At 41.9% G+C, this 20,224-nt stretch overlaps 1 protein-coding gene across 1 annotated transcript in view; it reads left to right on the top strand.

Moving 5' to 3' along the window:
• The window catches only part of CDC73 (cell division cycle 73), a 140,295-nt gene that overhangs the window by 104,970 nt on the left and 15,101 nt on the right, over positions 1–20,224 (top strand). Inside the window, exons 11-13 of the mRNA XM_089515797.1 lie at positions 5,406–5,463; positions 10,473–10,508; positions 10,743–10,830. Coding sequence (XP_089371923.1) covers positions 5,406–5,463; positions 10,473–10,508; positions 10,743–10,830 — 182 coding nt within the window. The remainder of the gene's footprint in view (positions 1–5,405; positions 5,464–10,472; positions 10,509–10,742; positions 10,831–20,224) is intronic.

Raw genomic sequence — 20,224 nt, 5'->3', positions numbered from 1 at the left:
AAGACAGCAAAACTAGAAGTCCACCCTGACCACTTTTGCTTGTTGGCTTTCCAAACTGATTGATTGATTTCTACATTCTGAGAGCCTTGTGGGTGGGTGGAATGAGAATTGAGGAACTGCCACCCACAACATGGCCCCACCCCTTTTTGTGTGTATGGGGAAAAGAGCAGTTTGAAACAAGGGATAAGATCATTGGCATTAAAAAAAAAAATCCTCCCTATAAATCCTGCTTGGTGGATATTCTCTTATAAATACTCAAAGTGGAAGACTGAGAATATGGAGGTAGAGATAACTAAACAAATTTAAATGTGATCCTTAGAGGTAGCTATACATTGCCCACAATTGTGTGCAACCACGTGCCAATGCATTCTTAAAAACAAATTAATCTGGTGGCGCAGTGGTTAAATGCCTGTACTGCAGCCATTCACTCAAACCACAAGGTTGCGAGTTCAAGACCAGCGAAAGGGCCCAAGCTCGACTCAGGCTTGCATCCTTCCGAGGTCGCTAAAATGAGTACCCAGACTGTTGGGGGCAGGTGTCACAAATCACTACAACTGCAAAAGGTATATCTACAGAAAAGGCTTTGGCAGTTAAAGTGGTCTCAAACTGGATTATTTCTGCAGTGTGTTTTGGCCCTAAGACAACATTGCAGTATCCCCCAAATCCCTTACTTCTTTGTTAGTCTACATGCAGTTATGGGTGCCCTTGGATGTTGTCAGATCTTTAAAAAAAAATTTAAAAAAATATTTTATGCATAGCCCACCTTTCTCATGTGTAATTTAGATTTATGGCATAGAATGGCAGTGGCTGTGTTGGACTCAAGCTATTTAAGATTGTATATCTCTAAACTTGAACCCAGAATTTTCTACATACCCAGTGCATTTAATGCAGTGCTACAATATGCACACAACAATTTATCTTTAGGGAAGCTTGTTCAAAAAGAACTTGTCTTGGTAGTCCAGCCAAAATGCTATGAAGACATGATGAATGGAAGTCGCCAGATTAACTATTAGAATTTTGTGAGTTGAATTTAGAGTTGCATTTATTGGATACTTAATATTATACAGTCAGCCCTCTTTATCCACTGAATTTTTTATCCACGGATTGAAGCATCCATGGCTTGAAAATATTCAAATAAAGTATGAATTCCAAATAGGAAACCTTGATTTTGCAATTTTATATAGGGGACACCATTTTGTTCTGCCATTGTATTTAATGGGACTTGAGCATCCACGGATGTTGTGATCCATGGGGGATCCTGAAACCAAATCCCAGTGGATAACAAGGGCCCACTGTAATTGATTACATTCACAAACTAATTTTATTCCAAAGACAGACTCGTGTCTCTTTTAGAAAGGGTTGTCTCATGCTGCTGGTGTTAGTGAGATGACCTTAGCTTTATTTCAGTGTGGCTTACTCATTTCTCCTTGCTAATGAAGCATGTTATGTGATGTCCAGTTTGACCATTAACCCAAATGGGTAGTTGTGGGGAAAAAAGCCTTTCTGTAGATATACATTTTGCAGTTGTAGTGATTTATGACACCTAACACTGCAGCTGTGCAAAGGGTTTTATGACTGGCAGCATACAGTATATGGAGTTCATAGTTTGCTATGAACCAGTTTAAATCTAAGAATACCACTATGAAAGAAAAGGAGGTTGTGTTTTGCCTATTGGATAACCAAACCAAACCATTTTTATTCACAATATGTGATTATTGTTGCATGTTATTGAATTTATGAGAGGAGATAACTGATTTCTAGTCTTCATAAGCAAGACAAATGGAGTTGGCCTACTATGTACCTTTCAGGGGGGGGGGGTTGTTTCACAGTGGTCATGCTATTTAGAATAAACCACTGGAATGGGTAAGACTTGTTAGTCACAACCAGACTTGATATATTGAGTCTACACTAGGTAAGACTAATTTTATATTTAGCCCAGTGACCCATTTCCAGATTTTAATTGTTAGGGGAAAAGGTGTAATTTAGATTTTGTGTAACAGTACATATTGTGTGTATTGTTTTTTAATGCAGTCTGCTCAGTAATACTGCTGTTCAACTTTTGTTCACCTTAGTGAATTTTGCCATCTGCTCCTACTTCGACACAGGCTGTGTGAAGTGAATAAAAATTGTGAAGCAGCAAATTATATGACATAGTCATGGTGAATTAATTTGCTTACCAATTCATACTGCAAAAAACTGGTGATTCTTGATTTGGTTTGATGGTTCTTGTGCTTGCTTGTTTGTTTGCTTTAAAGGCATCTAAGGGTCATTTTACAAGCAATATTTACTAAACAGAGATAATTTTTATGCTATGTAAGCTTCCCACTCACTTGTCATAGCTTTGCCCATTTGGGAACATTCTGCTGCAATGTTTTCAAATATATGTAATCATAATGATATAGATGGTTGCATGGTTTTCACAGGGGATAATGAGCAAGGGTAATCTTTGCTTAGGGAAAATGGCATGTTTGCTTACTTTTCCACTCCTGTTAGACACTGATTTAGTGTCAAACATATATGTGTTTATTGGCAACTAATTCTGGTTCCATCAAAACGGTTCACTTCGCAATAACTAATTTTAAAATAATCTGCTTGACTCATGTGTGTTAAAAGATTATTGTCATGGTTGGCAAGCTGTTTGCGGCTTGTGCAGAGAGACTTCCATTGGCATCAGCAGTACCAATTTGTCCAGTGGAATTTAACGTGTGAATGAAAGCAGGGATACTGCATTTTTACATTACAGTAATAACTAACTGTTTTGCATTTTGTTTTGTTTTTAACCAAATGAGAAGGGTTTTTTTTTTTAAGCTTATGAAGAGATGGCATAAATATTGCTGGGGTGATTCATACCAAAGACTTAGTAGCATTCTGCTTTCCAGATTAGATGAGCATGGGAAGCCCACAACGTGAACACAAAGACAGACCCCTCTGGTGTTGTTCTTATGTTATTGGATGTTTAAAACATTTGTCTGCCTAGTCTGCATGCATAGATATTTTTTCTGTTTATAGGGAACGGTTGAGAAATGTTAAGTAGAATCACTTATTGAAGGCTTGGTTTCAATTCTGTGCACTTGAATTAAAAAAATCCCACAAACTGAATTTACTGGCAAATAAACACACACATTTCTGATACAATATAGAATAACATTGGTTGGATTCAATAATCTGTGATTATTTTATAGTTCCTGGCACCATGTTTCAAGCTATAACACAATTACAGGAACTAGTGTGCTGTACTGTGAACACCAAATATATTTTCTTGTGTTCTTTGTTTATCAAGGAATGCAGGCTTTCCTAAGACAGCTTTTGTCCAAGTTCAGCTTTATGAAACTGGAGGTTTCCATTAATTTTTAAAAAATCAGAAACTTCTTAAATGTTTCTGTTTTTAAAAATTGAAACGTATTTTCAATTTTTTTGGTGTGTATTCAAATCTGGTACAATTTTTAAATTCCATTTTGACTCAGGTTGGATGATCATCACAGGCAGACTGGACTCTTTATACAAAGCCTGGGACCAATGTAGAGTTACACATCACTGGGAGTACTGCCATTGATTGAAGGAGTATAGGATTTGGAATGTTCTTTCTCTGCACTATCCATTACTTCATCCTGTTTTTGTCAGCATACCAGGGTTTCAGTCCAATGCTATAGCCTCTAAGCTAGCGCATCTTCAGTATAGGATTCCACCATGAAATAGTTGCTTTTTTCATTTGGCCTCCAAATTTCAAAATATTTCTCCAAATATAGGTATTGCAGGCAGATAACAGTGCACACCTCTATGGTTTAGTAACATTTGTGGACTTTTGCAAGATAGTACTGATTTTGACCCTTGACATTCACAGAGGTTAGGGGCACAAGACCCCATGCAAAAGTCAAAATTTGCGAATAAAGCGGGGGGGGGGAGCAGTGCATGCGTGTGTGCCCCCATCTCCCTTCCAAAGCCTCAAACAGCTCTAGCAAGCTCTCTGAGGCGCTGGAAGGCCAGGGGAGCACACATTTGGAGCTCCCTGAAGCCTTGGAACAGCAGGAAGGAGGGCGCATTCACTTTCCCCAAACCCCTTCCCAAGGCAAGAGAACTGTCTTTCCCTGTCCTGGATAAGGGGGGTGGGTTATTTTCCGCAAACCCCAAGGCAGAGAGCTGTTTGGGGAAAGAGGCAGCTCTCCATCCTGGAAAGGGGCATAATTGGCACGCATACCCTTCCCAGCTTCTCCCTCCTGGACCTTTTCCCTCCCTAGGGGAAAAGCCCGAGAGGGATAAGGAGGAGGAGTGCATACGCAGTGGCGTTGACTTGTGAACAATCGAAACAATGAGTTTCAAAGCTGCAAATGTCAAAGGACAACTGTACATTAAAAAAACCTAGCCAGCAGTTTGCTTTTGAAAGTCAAACTCATGGAGGAATAAATAGATTCATTTAATGTGGATGTTGCCCATTTTCAGTGAAAAAGCCCAAATAAGTTATTGCTGGACTTTGCCATTTTTGCTGCTTCTAAATGGTAGGTGTATACCAAATAACAGTGGTGGTAGCAGTCCACACTAAAACATTAAAAATGCTTTAAAGCATACAGTTGCAATGTGAATCAATGAATAATGTAAATAATATGGTAATATAAAATGAATTCTAGATACATTACTGTTTCAAATAGTTTTCTTAAGGTATGCCAAAATGTATTGGTATACTGCTAAGATCTTCAAATCAAAACAGGCACACCAATGAGAAAGATAACCTTTTGGTAATTTTAAAAGAAGTGGCTGTCTTTTATGGTGCCAAAGAAATTCTGTCTTCATAACTTCTTCTTTAAGATTTGGTTGTTATAATTATTATCTCTCAACTTTGTGTTTAAAATTTTCTATTATTTCTAATATTATTATCATTTGACTCCCTTGTTGCTATTTAACTAGTTGATTTTCATTTCATAGTGGACACTTATTATATGTTAATGCACTTGATATTTATTGTGTGTTTTTGTCACTTTTAGTAACTCTATACATAATAGACCAATTTACATTAATCTTTATTTTTTTCTAATGTAGTCATGTGCTTTCAGGGACTTTTTAGAAGTTGTAGTTGAAAGCATTTGTTTACATGCATACACATACGCACCCAACATAGTAAGTGGATGACATCAGGTTGGAGAAGCCTTGGTATAGATTCTTATTTCCATTCATCAAAGTAACTTCTTTCTTTCTTTCTAAAAATGTGTATCAAATTGGCTGCTGTCAATAAACGTTTGGAAGTCAGAATTATTCCTCTGGTATTTAAAATCAAATAAAACTGTTTAAAGAATGTATTACCTATTTAATAACTGTTGCTGTGCTTTTATCATGTAACAGGTCTGTATTTATATGTACGTAAATGTGATTCATGCTATATTAAAGGCTTGCTTTTTCCTTTGTTTCTTTAAAAGGAGGGAGCTTCAGCACGGAAGACCCAAACACCAGCAACACAGCCTGTAACAAGGCCAGGTATAAGCTGTTTTAATAATCACTTTATATGTTAATGGTTTTATTTATTTATTTATTTATTTATTTATTTATTTATTTATTTATTTAAAGCAGTATGTTAAAATGTGTTGCTAGGCTTCGGGTGCACTGTAGTTTTGTTTGCTTGATTTGTGGAAAGTATTGTGGCCCTAGTCTGTATAGTAGTAGTACAGTCGGCCCTTCTTAAACACAGATTTTTTTAATGCATGGATTCAAGCATCCACGGTTTGAAAATGTTCAAAAAAAGTATAAATTTTAAATATAAAACCTTGATTTTTTTTAATTTTATTAATTAAAAATTAGTACAATACAACAAACAAAGACAGAAAACAAAACATACATCACACGAGAACATAAATAACCTACATACCTATGTACACTAAACACTAAATACTAAACAGAAACTTACCTAACTTCCTCCGCTGTAATAACTGTTACGTGTTAAGAAAAATTAATAATTTTACATACTATTATCATATTGTATCCGAATAGCCTAGGAAACTTACTCTTTATTCATAAACACCTTACTGTCATACCCCTTCTAGTTTCCATAAATTAGATGTAAACTACAACAGGATTCAACAATATACTACTACGTATCTGGACTTATCTGAAAACAGAAAACAGAAAACTCCAACTTCATTAAGCTGTCAAATTTAAGCCTCCTACAACCTTTGAATCAGCTTTTAATATCTATATCTAAACATACCAGCCCCCTTTTGTAGTATGTTATCTAGAAAAAGCCTAGATAAGCTACGTTATGTGTATATATACTTATACACGCAAACACATACACCTACGTATATATATAACCAAACTCATAAAAAAAATATGAATTTAACAAACCTAACTCCCCCACTAAAATGAACATTAATCGATAAATACAATACATCTATTTGGGTTATCTTCTTGTTGCATATAGGAGATCCATACCTTCCATTCCTTATGGAAATTCGTTAGTGTATCATATTTCATAAGGGAGGTTAATTTTTCCATTTCATACAGGTCGAGCATTTTTATCTTCCATTCCTCTACAGAAGGAATCTCTTCAGACTTCCAATATTTGGCATACACCATCCTAGCTGCAACTATTGCCAGGAATAACACCTTACCGTTTGTCTTTTCCAAGTCAGCATTACTCACTATGTTCAGAAGATACATTAAAGGGTCCGGGCGTGTATTAAATTTTAATAGTTTTTTCATTTCCCCATGTATCGCTTTCCAAAATAAATTTGCCTTTTCACACGTCCACCAACTATGCATATAAGTGCCCAATTCCCTATGACATTTCTAACACATGCCTTTTGTTCCTTTATACATTTTGGAGATTTTGTGTGGCGTCAAATACCACCTAAAAAGTGATTTATAACAATTTTCCTGACTTCTATGTTACTTATAAATTTAATCCTTTTTCTCCATGTTTTTCCCCACTGTTCTAACAAAATATTACAATTCAAATCCTTTGCCCAATTAATCATGTAGTCCTTCACCACTTCATCCTCTAGCTCAAATTTCAAGATTAAGTTATAAAATTTAGAGATCCTTTCTGTCTTCGAGTCATCTTGAACGATTTTTTCCAATTCGGGGATTGCTGAGGCAATACCAAACGGGTTACAGAATTAATCAGACAAAGACAATGATGTTAACTATGAATATTGCAGATAAGGATATTAAGGAAGTTGTGGAGAGTACAGGATTTCAAAAGAAAAAGCAGGTGAAATATTTGGGAATAATCTTAACAGTAAAAAATACTGAACTATTTCAAAATAATTATATAAAAGTATGGAAGGAAATCCAGTCAGATCTGAATAGGTGGCAACATTTACAGCTCTCGTGGTTAGGTAGAATAGCTGCAATAAAGATGGTAGTGCTTCCCAAATTGATTTTTTTGTTTCAAAATATCACTATTATAGTGAAGGATGTGATTTTTAAAGATTGGAATAAAGGCTTAAAAAAAATTATCTGGCAGAATAAAAAGCCCAGGATAAAGTTAAAAACTTTGCAGGATAAGACGGAAAAGGGCGGTTTGAGCCTTCCCAATTTTAAATGGTACTTCTATGCATGTGCTTTAGAATGGTTAACTGATTGGTTTAAATTGGAAGATAATAGAAACCCGACGGCTGAAAGTTATGGATTGAAATTTGGTTTTCATGCCTACTTATTTTATGATAAAATCAAAGTAGATAAGGAATTTAATAATCATTTTATTAGAAAAACTCTTCTGTGGATTTGGGGGAAATATAGGGTTAAATGGTGCCCAAAGATTCCATTATGGTCGTCACCTGCTGAAGCCTTTTTAAAAAGGGAGGTCTATAGTGAGTATAATTGGATTAAATACAGTGATATAATTAAATTTGATCAAGGCACACAAATTATTAAATCAGAGGAGGAAATAGCCAATGCTGGCTTTAATATCAATTGGTTCTCATATAGACAGTTGAGAGAAAGATGCAGGATTTTTCATTTTTTATAAGGAACACCATTTTGCTATGTCATTATATTTAATGGGGTTTGAGCATACATGGATTTTATTATCCACAGGGGATCCTGGAACCAAACTCCAGCGTATAACAAGGGTCCACTGTAATCTTTACATAAAATCACAAGAATGCAGCATACTGCTCACTGAATGAATGGCAGCTTGATACAATGATTGCATTAATACACAGCTGTAGAATCACATTTCTTGCAAAGGAGACTAAGAATCTAACCCATCTCAGTACCATTGCCAAAATGTACAACAGTCACTTTGTTACATTTGGAAGCTCCTGGTGTTCCATGGGAAGAGACTTGACAATCCAGTTGATCCAAATTTTTAGTGTTTGGCATGTCCTTCACCTTTGCTTATAGGGCTTCCGTTCACTGTATTTGAGTTCAAGAGAAAGGAGTTGTTCAATATCTCAGACATCAAGAGGTATTCAACGTGTGCTGAGTTATAACAGCAACTGCTTCTTGAACTGATCATAGTAATAACAGATGCCATAAAAGTGCTGGTGGGCCACGCTAAATGGTGACCACATCAGGGAGGAATAATGCTGTTTAATAGGTACTAAATAGCAATATAATACAGAGAAATTTGATGAAAGTAAAATGTGTGTGGGTGTGGGTGTCTATTTGAGTTAGATCAACTCAAATGGCATCTTAATCGTAATAGCTCCTTGTGACTTCCCAGTGGGAACTATACATATTGTTCAGCTTTTCTAGATGCATCTATTAAAAAGATTTTTTAGGAGGATAATGGAAAACTACTCTTTAAATGACCGTTCTTAAATAATTTTATCCAGTCTATTTTTATCAAGTGTAAAATAGTTGTTTTTTGTTATAAAATCAGATTTATCTAAAAGATCTTTGAAGATAGAATGTTAATGTATTTAGAGTTGCATGGTATTGGAATTCTTTACTGGTTCTGTTATCTCTGTGGCAGTGTGCCTGTGCTTAGAAAGGTCATACTGCCTGTCATATTTATCTCACCAGGGCTGTTGAGAATAAGAATGTGTTTGGAGCTGACAGGCAATGATACGAAAAGGGTAGAAATAGCAAGAGCAGAAATACATCTGGATAAATCGTCACACATGGGGTCACACTGCCAGATGCGATTTCACACACATTAACTGAAAGGCCTATACAGGCTTTCATCAGTACAAAAGCTGGCCCATATCATGACTGACCTTCCATATTGCAGAGTATAAAGAAATAAGCAAAGTGCCACAAAGCATTCTCTCAGAATTTACCTAGGAAAGTGGTTTAATTTTTTAGTATTATTTATTGTATAAATATAGTGTAAACTCCATTGACAATCATGATCACTGGTGGCACTGTTTAAATTTTTAAAAAGGATACTGTGTCATAATAGATACTGTTGTCAGAAGAGTGTCACATTGTGTGGTTTGAAGTTGACACCAACTTCATCTGCAGTCCTAAAAGTACTCAGTAATATAAGTACCTTACATAATTACGTAGTTTCTTAAAACATGTTGGCATTAGTGAATAGTTTCCATGCAGCTTGGAGCAACATAAGATGTTGCTTTCTTGGTCCAGAAGTCCTCACAGCCCTGAAACATAGATGAATGATTTGTTTCTGTTGCTTCATGCTTTCACTCTTGCATCATATTCATCTCAAGGCATACTGCATTGGTGACTATTGGTGCTGGTCTCCTCTTGTGGGCTGGGGCCTCATTGGGATGGGGAATATTTGTAATCGAAAGCTAACTGGATATTGTAGAAAGCAGTGTTGCTTGCAAAGATAAGTGGGAGAAAACTTCTTACAGACCCATGTGAGCACAGTTGATTAATAAGATGATTTCTAGATTCCTAGGCAAGAAGAATGTGAGGAGGCAAAGCCACACATTACCTATGGGCCTTCTGTCTGAGGGCTGCAACTAATCTGTGCTAACAGTTTCATTGTATTTCAATGTAACTACTCCTGGGTAAATTGGAGCCCTTAATTCATAGGGCAGTGGGCTTTCTGGCGGTGCAGTGGTTAAATGCTGCTACTGCAGCCAACAAGGTTGGCTCAGCCTTCCATCCTTTCATAGGTCATAAAAAGAGTACTCAGTTTGTTGGGTGTAATTGGCTTACAGATTGTAAACAGTTTAGAGAGTACTGAGTTCACTATCAAGTGGCATAGAAATGCAAATGCTATTGCTCTTGCTATATTAATTTCTATGTCTGGTGAATGCACTGGCTATGTAAGTGCTTTGTATCCTTGATCTTCTTGTAGTGCTTACAATAATAAAACAAGATCAAAAACAACAGCATTATCTCTTTGAAATTTGGAGGATAACAATGCGCAAGGCCAGCTAGGTTTTTGTTTGTTTTCTGGTGGCTTCCTGCTTTATCATTTGTTTCTTAGCCAGTATGAAAGTTGGAACTAAATTGATATTATTACTCTAGATTTGTTTATTGTGTGAATTTATTCTAGAAAGAGTTAAGCAATTTCATAGACAAACAAATTCATTTGCTAAACCAGTTATTTTGGTTTTCTCTCTCAGTCTCCCAAGCAAGACCACCTCCGAACCAGAAAAAAGGTGAGTTGTTCCTAACTTAATTGTCTCTTTTATAACCAGAAGTAGTGTATCATAAGTATGGAGTTACAATTAGTTTTAGATCTTTCATAGGGGTGTGTGTGTGTTTGTGTCTGTCTGTCTGTCTGTCAAAGGGAGGAAGGGGGCACCAGGGAAAAGAATAATGATGATAAATATATTTTGTTTTAATTGTATCTGCTAGTTTTTTAAAATGTTTTTTTAATTCTCTCTCTACAGGTTCTCGAACACCCATAATAATTATTCCAGCAGCTACCACCTCTTTAATAACTATGCTTAATGCAAAAGATCTTCTGCAGGATCTGAAGTAAGTAGCTGACTAAAATATATTTCATAAAAGAGTATCTTCAGATGTGGTGGTAATTCATTCTGCAAGCAGTGCCTGCATTTTGTGACTGTAATTTGATTTTGTAGATGAAAACTGGTAACCGAAGTGTAGATTACTTGGCAGAACAACAAAAAACAGTGATTGTTGTAGAAAAACATATTGTGTATCAATTAAGTTAGTATACAGATATGAGCAATGCACTCAAACCTGGAAAAGGGGCTTTACTTTTTAAACATATTTATTATAGTTTGCTTCCATTTTAAAGTCCTACCCTGTTTTTCAAAGTTCAGTATGAATATTTTCCTAACAGTTTTCTTAAAATGTTGTTATTCTTTGTGATATATCTGACAGATTATTTCAGGGAGTTGAGGTAAGGTGTCGATTATGTGCCAGCTAATGGTGCACAGTGTTTAACAGTCAGCATAATATAGTGGTTTAGATGTTGGACTAAGACTTTGTGAGACCAGGGTTCAAGTTTCTGCTCAACCATGGAAATCCACTTGGTTATCTTGAACAAGTTGCATCCTTTCAGCCTAAGGGAAAGACAGTGGTAAATCTCAGATTTACTTCTGAGTAAATCTTGCCAAGAAAACCCTGTGACGCAGTTCTTGTAAGTTGAAGTCAGTGTGAAGGCACATAATAACAACAGTATATACCTTGCATTGTCAAAACTGGGGGTTAATACACCGCTTTCATGGTACTTTGTCGAGAAAATCCCTATACTGAAAGCCAGCATTAATTACGTTATAGTTGAGATACTTGAACTGCTACTTTTCGGCTATAACAATGGAATCCTTTTGGTGTGTGCATGTGTTTTGTGTGCCTTGAAGTCATTTCTGACTTATGGTGACCCTAAGACAATGGAGTTTTCTTGGCAAGATTTATCATGGGATTATCATGGGTTTTTGCTGGCGAGATTTGTTCAGAGTTTGCCGTTGCCCTCCCCTGAGACTGACCTGAGTCCTCACTTCCAAGTGAGGATTTCTCACTGAGGTAATGGCTTGACCATAGAATTAATTTAAATCACTTGAAGGCATTTTTGAATATTCAGGTTACTTTCAGAGCCACAGAACCAGTTACATGTAGTTTGGAAGCAATATTCAAAGTCACATGTCTTCAAATTAAATATTACAACTAGTTGAGTACCCTGATTTTCCACAGTCACTAGCCAGATGCTTACAGGAATCCTACAAGAAAGGACGTGAAGCAATTATCTTTCTCCATTAATCTTAGCTAGACAGTTCTTAAATCCTTAGATCTATCTGCCATTAATTTGCTTAATGACCTTTTGAAGCACATGACCATCACCATAACGGATCCCATAATTACTTGTGTCTTATGAAGCACTAGTTTTTTCAGCTATCATGAATCTGCTATGTGACACTTTCCTAGAGTTTTGCACAGTAATGAAAGAGACAGAAATATATCTTTTTCCTTCAAACAGTTCATTATGATTTAATCGTTCTCCCTATCTCTCCCATGACAACTGCACCATTTTCCCCATCCCAATTCCAAGAGTCCTAAACGTTGTCCTCCGTCATTTTTTTCTAAACTAAAATGTTTTGTGTACTTTAGTGTTGCACATATTTTGGTATTTCCATTCTATGCATCTGGTATGGTTTTTGAGATAACTGGGTGGTAGAGACTGGCCAGTGGAACTCTTGATTGCTCTATCATAAAATTTTCTGGGGAGAGGTTGTACCTTAATGTAAAAAATGTCTCAGATACTCTGATAATTCACTATGAACTCATTTCTGAGACACATTGTGAAATTTTTTTTTAACTACACAAACACCTTTACATTCTGTAAGACCTGCAAGCATGCAAGTCTAACAGACTCACATGAAATGAACTTAACAAGTACCTTTGTAGCTTTTCTTTTAGCTGCAATTCTTCTTCGTGGTCTCTGCGAATCATACAAATGGGTTTTACTGCGCCTGCGCAGTGCTGCTCAGAGCTTCTAGAATCTCTGGGCAAAGTACACTTTGCAACTTAAAGGCAACTTTTTGGCGGTAACTCCGCCCACCCGTTATAAGGCCCCTGCCTTCCCGCTCTTTCCCCAGTTCCTTTTTTCCGCCGCGTTGGTGCTATTGGAACTTCGCTCTCTATCTCTCTCGTTTTGGATCTCTGGCTTCAATTTGGACTGTTTTCCGACTTTGCTGACTTCTCCTTCGCTTGACCTACGGACTGTTTTTGGATTACGCTTTGCTCTTCCCTTCAGATCTGTTCGCTTCGGTTCCTGATGTCGCCTCCGTTCAAGAAGTGCGACGTTTGCGGGGGCAAGGTCCCAGTACAAGACCCACACTCATCCTGCCTGCTGTGTCTTGGAAAGGATCATGATGTGAAGTCATGCCCTCTCTGCCGTTCCATGACTTCACAAGCGAGGAAAAATCGTGAGTCCAGGCTTACCTCAGCTGTCGCCCAGGGCAAGGTTCGGGGGGACGATTCACGACCGGCCTCGGCTCCGTCGGCCTCCGCTTCTGGGGCGGCTCCTGTGGCTCGGGACAGCCCAGCGAGTGCTTCCTCGGCGCCTCCGGCTGTTTAAGGTTCAGCTTCCCATGTGGCCCGTGACCCAGACCGGTCCAGAGCCACCGACAAGTCCTCCAAGCGCCCTCGCAAACCGTCAGGGACCGAGGACTCTGGTTTGATGGAGCAAACCAAGATGCCGCCAGTCGATCCGACTTCATCTTCGAAGTCTAAATCGTCGGACCCTCCGGCAACTTCGGGCTCGAAGCCGCCCAAGACATCTAAGAGGGCCAACAAGGAATCGAAGTCCAAGGACATGAGGCCGAGGACTGATTCCAACATGGCGCCGGCTGAACTGAGGGCTTCGACCTCAAGATCTGTTCCCTCCACTCCTGCAAGGGGCGATGGCTCATTCACCGGCACCACTTCCGGAGTGACCTCCATCACTGACCTTCAGGTCAACCCTTTCTTTCCTCCGGACTCACCATTGCCGCCGAGGAAGAAGCCCAAGACTCCTGAGGTACGCAAGCCCAAGTCATCCAAGGTGCAGGACTCCTCTTCTCTGAAGAAAGGTTCCAAGCACCGTGATAAGTCCTCAACTTCGAAGAGGCACCGATCGCCCGACCATCGGGCGTCGAAACCGGCCAAAAAGAGGCGATCACCGGACTGGGATGACGTTCCTTTACCGGACCCGAGTTTGGAGGACCTCTCTACCGTCCCTGTGGGGACCCAAGGTCGCGATCGTTCACCGGACCGACATCGCTCCCCAGCTCGACATCGTTCTCCTACTCCAATGCCAGTCCAGCCGTTGGAGATTCCCTCAGAGGAGGAGAGGGTCGAAGAAGATTTTTTCTACGACTCCGAGTCTGGTAACTACTACGTGGCAGTTTCTAAGGAGGTTGCCTTCAAAAGATTCAAGGCCAAGCGTCATGCTCAAGCAACTTGCCCCCAGGTCGCCGAAACACCGGTACCAAGACCTCCCAGACCGAGACGGTCAGATCCGGAGCCGGGGCCCTCCAATACTATGCCTACAGTGACGGTGACTGCTCCACCTCGCCAGCCTAGGCCCAGGGATCACCCAGAAAGACCTCCATCCCGTGACCATTCGGTTTCGGAGTCGGAGCCAGACATAGTTCCTTCCTCTGAGGAATTCTCGGATGACGACTTGTCCCCACAAGACTCACCCCAGGACATGCACCGTCCCGAGCCGGCTTCCCCAACCGACGATCTGAGGACTTTCAATGAACACATCATTAAGATGTCCAGGGCCCTGGACATCGAGTTGCAGTATCCGGAGGACACCGCAAGAGACCCTGTGGAGCGTCGGGTCCATGGTCGAGTCCCAACTCTTCCTTCGATTCCACTCCTCCCGTCTTTGGAGACTCTTATAAAGAGGTCCTGGGATGCTCCAACCTCATTGGCGAGCTCCTCCAGAAAGATTGAGACCCTGTATAGGGTTTCCCCAGCAAGCTGTCCTTGGCTCTCCAACCATCCTCGCCAAAATTCGGCTATTGTGGAGGGAGCCCAACTCAACGTCGCCCACAAACAGGCCACATCTCCCATAGACCGAGAGGCACGCAAGGTAGATGGCCTGGCTAAAAAGGCATACTCTGCTGCTGCTTTGGCGGTGAAAGCTATAAACTACACCGCATGCATGGGAGCCTACGTCCAGGCCCTCATGGAAGACGTCTCCCCACTAATCCCTGAGGTCCCGGATGACACCCAAAGGAGACTCGTGGAGATTAGGGATGAGGCCCACTCCATAGGGGGCTGGTTAATCACGGCCTCACGAAACGTGGCCGAGTGTGCAGGCAGGGCGATGTCAGCTTCCTTGGCCCTCCGACGCCACGCCTGGCTCCGCGGGACCGATCTGACGCCTGGAGTAAAGACGGCAATTGAGGACGTGCCTTTAGATGGGTCTGGCTTGTTCCATACCGAGACAGACGATCGTCTCAACAGGAAATTCAAGCTTAAGGCGGCCGCCAAAAAGCACGGTATGTCCTCGTCGTCCACCCCTCAGTATCGCAAGAGACGCCAATGGCAACCTCAGGGCCAACAATTCAGACCCTTTCAGCAGGACCGACAAGGTCAACATCAGGGCTCCCAACGCCCTAGATACCCGTCTCAATCTTCATCCTCATCTGGCAGGCGGGGCCCCCCGGGCCGGTATCGAAAACCGCACCGACAGGGAACCGACCAGGCCAAAAAAGCCTCCTGAAGTGAAACCGCGCACTTCGTCGCTCCCTGCTTTTTGGACAGACTGAGGCCCTTTGTTAACACCTGGGCCTCGATAACAACTGACTCTTGGGCGCTTACCAGCGTCCGTAGGGGTTATGCCCTAGAGTTTCAGGACCTTCCCCCCACGGGGACCTTCCTCCCTACCCCACCCTCGGACACCCTTCTCGGCGAAGTGCGCACCTTACTCCAAAAGGGTGCAATTTCCCCCCTAGACCGGATTCGATGGCCAAAAGCCTTTTTCTCCAGATACTTTATAGTGCCGAAACCGGATGGGGGAGTTCGGCCCATACTAGACTTAAGGAGGCTCAACCTCTTCCTCCAATACAAACGTTTCCGTATGGTGACCTTACCTTCCATCTTACCTCTTCTCCACCAGGGCCTCTGGTTCGCGACGATCGATCTCAAGGACGCATATTTCCACATAGGGATTCGGGAGTCCCACAGGAGATTCCTCGCCTTCGCCGTCGGCTCCGACGCTTATCACTACAACGTCCTGCCCTTCGGTCTGGCGATGGCCCCGAGAATTTTTACCAAGTGCCTGGCTCCAGTGGTGTCTTACCTTCACCAGAAGGGATTCAGGGTGTTCCCCTACTTGGACGATTGGTTCCTGGCGGCTCCGTCACAAGAGGAACTCCTCCGGTCCATCAATTTCACACTCACACTCCTCCAGTCTCTTGGGTTGGTGATCAACCTCGACAAATCACACCTGACCCCGACAAAACAGGTTAGGTTCATCGGGGCTCTCCTGGACTCAGACTCTTGCATAGCATCACTCCCTCGGGACCGCTTCCAGGCCCTATCTGTCGCCCTCCAGCCATTCCTCAGATTCAGAAGGGTGAGGGCCAGGGAGGTCCAGGTGGCACTGGGCCACATGGCCTCTACGACCTTTGTGACACCGGCTACGTCCACTTCAAAGATGGTTCCTGTCTGTCTTCGACCCGGTGGTGGATGCTCCGCTCAAGTGGCTCACCGTCCCGAGGCCGGTTGCTTCCTCCCTACAGTGGTGGTGCGAACCCGAAAACGTCTGCGTCGGATTACCTTTCGTCCCGCCCCAGCCACAGTTGACACTCACTACAGATGCATCCCTGGATGGCTGGGGCGCCCACCTCCTCGAGTTGGTGGTCAAAGGAAAGTGGTCGCCGGCCGAACAACAACTCCACATCAATGCCCTCGAGATGCTCGCGGTGGAGAAATCATTGAGGGCATTCGAGTCGGTGTTGAGAGACAAGGTGGTACTTCTCAGGACAGACAACACAACGGTACTGTTCTACATAAACAAACAAGGGGGTACCAAATCCCTAACCCTACTCGACATCACAATGCGAATATGGGACTGGTGCATTCCGAGGGGAATCCACCTCCATGCCATTCACCTCCCAGGGGAGGACAACGACCTGGCAGACAGACTCAGCAGGGAGACGTCTGTATCCCACGAATGGAGATTATACCCAGACTCAATAGCACAGATATTTCGGCGATGGGGGACTCCCCAAATCGACCTTTTTGCAACCGGGTCCAACACTCACTGTCCCCAGTTCTGTTCCAGAACGCGTTGCGAAGGATCCCTCGGAGACGTGTTCGGTGCCTTCCCTCTGTTCCCGTTAATTGTCCGAGTGGTGTCCAAGATGACATCGGACCGATCGAATGCGATCCTCATCACCCCATGGTGGCCCAGACAGATGTGGTTCCCATCCCTCCTGCACCTTTCAGGAGAGACGTTTCTTCAGATCGATCATCGTCCGGAACTGCTGACGATCTAGAATGGCCAGGTGCGCCGTCCCGACATCGACAGTTTGCCCCTGGTAGCGTGGAGGCTCCATCCCTAGCATCGCTACCTGACTCGGTACGGACGGTGATCCAGGCTGCCCATAAACCCTCCACCCAAAGGTCCTATGCTTCCAAATGGAGGAGGTTTTCCAGGTTCCTGTCTGACAGGGACATCGGTCCGGACCAGATCTCCACCCCGGTGGTGTTGCAGTTTCTGATGGCACTATTGCAGGAGGGCCTTACCCTCACCTCCGTTAAGTGCTATCTTTCGGCCATTTGCTCCCATTTTCAGTTTGCAAACAAACCTTCTTTTTTCAGGGACCCTTTGGTCAAGGCTTTCCTTAAGGGTTGTGCTAACCTATACCCGCCGGTGTCGGTACCTACCCCGGCTTGGAATCTGGACGCTGTCTTATCAGTTTTACAATCCAAGCCCTTTGAACCCATGGCCACTACGGACTTGAGACTATTGACTTGGAAAACTCTTTCCTAGTGGCCATTACCTCTGCCCGCCGTGCGGGCGAACTTTGTGCTTTGCGGAGAGACCAGCCCTATTTGAGGTTTCATAAGGACAAGGTGGTTCTCCTTACCGATATCACCTTCTTGCCTAAGGTGGTATCGACCTTCCATATGTGTCAGGATATTGTTCTGCCTACCCTGGCCTCGAACCCGACCACTGAGGTCGAACGGACTTTGCATACCTTAGACGTTAGGAGGGCTCTGGCCTTCTACTTGGACAGAATGTCGGTTTCAAGTCGGTCTGAGAGACTGTTCCAATGTTACTCGGAACCGAAAAAGGGTCTACCGGTGTCGCCGCAGAGGTTTTCCAAATGGGTGGCCGCGACCATCCACCTCTGTTATGAACTTTTGGGTAGACCTCTCCCTACCAGGGTACAGTCGCATGCAACAAGGGCGGTTGCAGCATCCTCCGCTTTTCTGTCTGGGGTCCCTTTGGAGGATGTTTGCAAGGCTGCTGTCTGGTCCCAGCCTATGACATTTATTAAACATTACAGACTGGATACAAGGGCCAGACGGGATGCAGCTTTTGGTAGAGCTGTGTTAATTTCTGGGTTGCATTGATTAGTTTTTATCCATCATAATGTTATGTTGATGTGGTACCCAGAACGTGCTCAAACTGTGTTCATGCCATTTCTTTATGCTAAACCACTGCATACATGTTTGGGTTATTGCTTACAGGAGTTGCATCTCCTTCTGTCATACCTATGGTTAAAGTACAAATGACTGACAGTGGGGGTGGTTTTTGACAAGTTTATTGTTAATAATAAACAACATTGGTTCACTTCACTTGCTGTCCGGACACTCCCTCCGCCGCTTACCTAAGCTTGTCAGTCTAAACCCATTTGTATGATTCGCAGAGACCACGAAGAAGAAGGACAGGTTGCTTACCTGTTACAGTATTTCTTCGAGTGGTCATCTGCGAATACATACAAATCCCGCCCATCCTCCCCTCAGTGTCCTGCTCTTGAGTGGCTCATTCTTCGCTTACACAGCGGAAAAAGTTGGAACTGGGGAAAGAGCGGGAAGGCAGGGGCCTTATAACGGGTGGGCGGAGTTACCGCCAAAAAGTTGCCTTTAAGTTGCAAAGTGTACTTTGCCCAGAGATTCTAGAAGTTCCGAGCAGCACTGCGCAGGCGCAGTAAAACCCATTTGTATGTATTCGCAGATGACCACTCGAAGAAATACTGTTACAGGTAAGCAACCTGTCCTTCCAGGTGTCTGTTTTTGCCACAACCATGGGTTTGGAATTTCAGTTGGAAGAAGTGTAGGGACCACATTTCAGGGGACACACAGCAAGTAGGGAAAGGTTTAAGCTCCATTCATTCTTCAGGGCAAATTGCTCCTGTTCAATATCACTTTGTAGCTTATAGCAGCTGCTGGCCAATCATATACATGTTTTGGTGGGTTCTGCCTTAGGAAATAGGCATTTATTATATTATATATTGTATTTAAGGCACATTTTTAGAAGTCTTAATTGCCAGCCTAAGAAGAAATCTGTCCTTGACTTTGGTAACTGGAAAATGAATGTATCAACCATTAGCACATTTTATGTTTGAAGTCTTGACCTTCTTCCTGCACTGCTTTTATAGGCCTCAGGAGGCTGCACTGATTGTTTAGTTCTGATAGTTCTATCTCTTTGTTGTCCAACAAGTGCGGTGTTTTGCCACTAAAGATTTGTGACCATGAGAAGCATTTCTTTGTAGTAGGAGAAGTCAGTATCTGTCAGTACACTGCCATGACAGGTACTCTGTGGAAGTAGTTTTCATTCTTTAATCTGTGTGCTTTATAACATTTATAACAAATGTTGGACCTACATAATAATTTAAATGGAATGCAAGATTTCCATTATCAGTTGGGGTTATAAAGCATAAAGATTAAAGAATGAAAACTACTTCCACAGCGTGCCAGTCATGGTAGTGTACTGAAAGACACTGACTTCGCCTACTACAAAGAAATGCTTTTCATGGTCACAAACCTTTAGCGGTAAAACACCTCACTTGTTGTTATTTGTTAGTATGCTCCATTTTTATTTCCATCTTTATTTGCTTATTTATATTGTAGTTTCCCTTAGTTCATATATTTTACAATCTAGTGGACCCAGAATGGATTAAAAGAACAGGGAAATGATTCTCTAAAAGCAACAAAAGTTCCATTGGGTGACTTAGGTCAGTTGTAGCAGCTGTTCTCATCTCTATTTTTCCAGCTGTAAGAGGCTTTTGCATGGATTGCAAGAACCTCTATTGCTGTAAGATGTAGGACAGAATAAGGATGATAATCCAAGCTGTGCCTTTATCGTAGTCTCAGAAATTGCCTCCCCCCTTTTTTCTTTTGCTGTCAGTTTCCTTCAATTAAGTGGTAAAGTATTGAAGAAGAACTTTTCTATAAA

This window comes from Sceloporus occidentalis, unplaced genomic scaffold (assembly GCF_023333645.1).
Source record: "Sceloporus occidentalis isolate IW3139 unplaced genomic scaffold, rSceOcc1.0.p SCAF_3, whole genome shotgun sequence".
NCBI lineage: Eukaryota > Metazoa > Chordata > Lepidosauria > Squamata > Phrynosomatidae > Sceloporus > Sceloporus occidentalis.
Note: the sequence above shows the minus strand (reverse complement) of the source record. Positions and strands in the feature narration are given on the sequence as shown.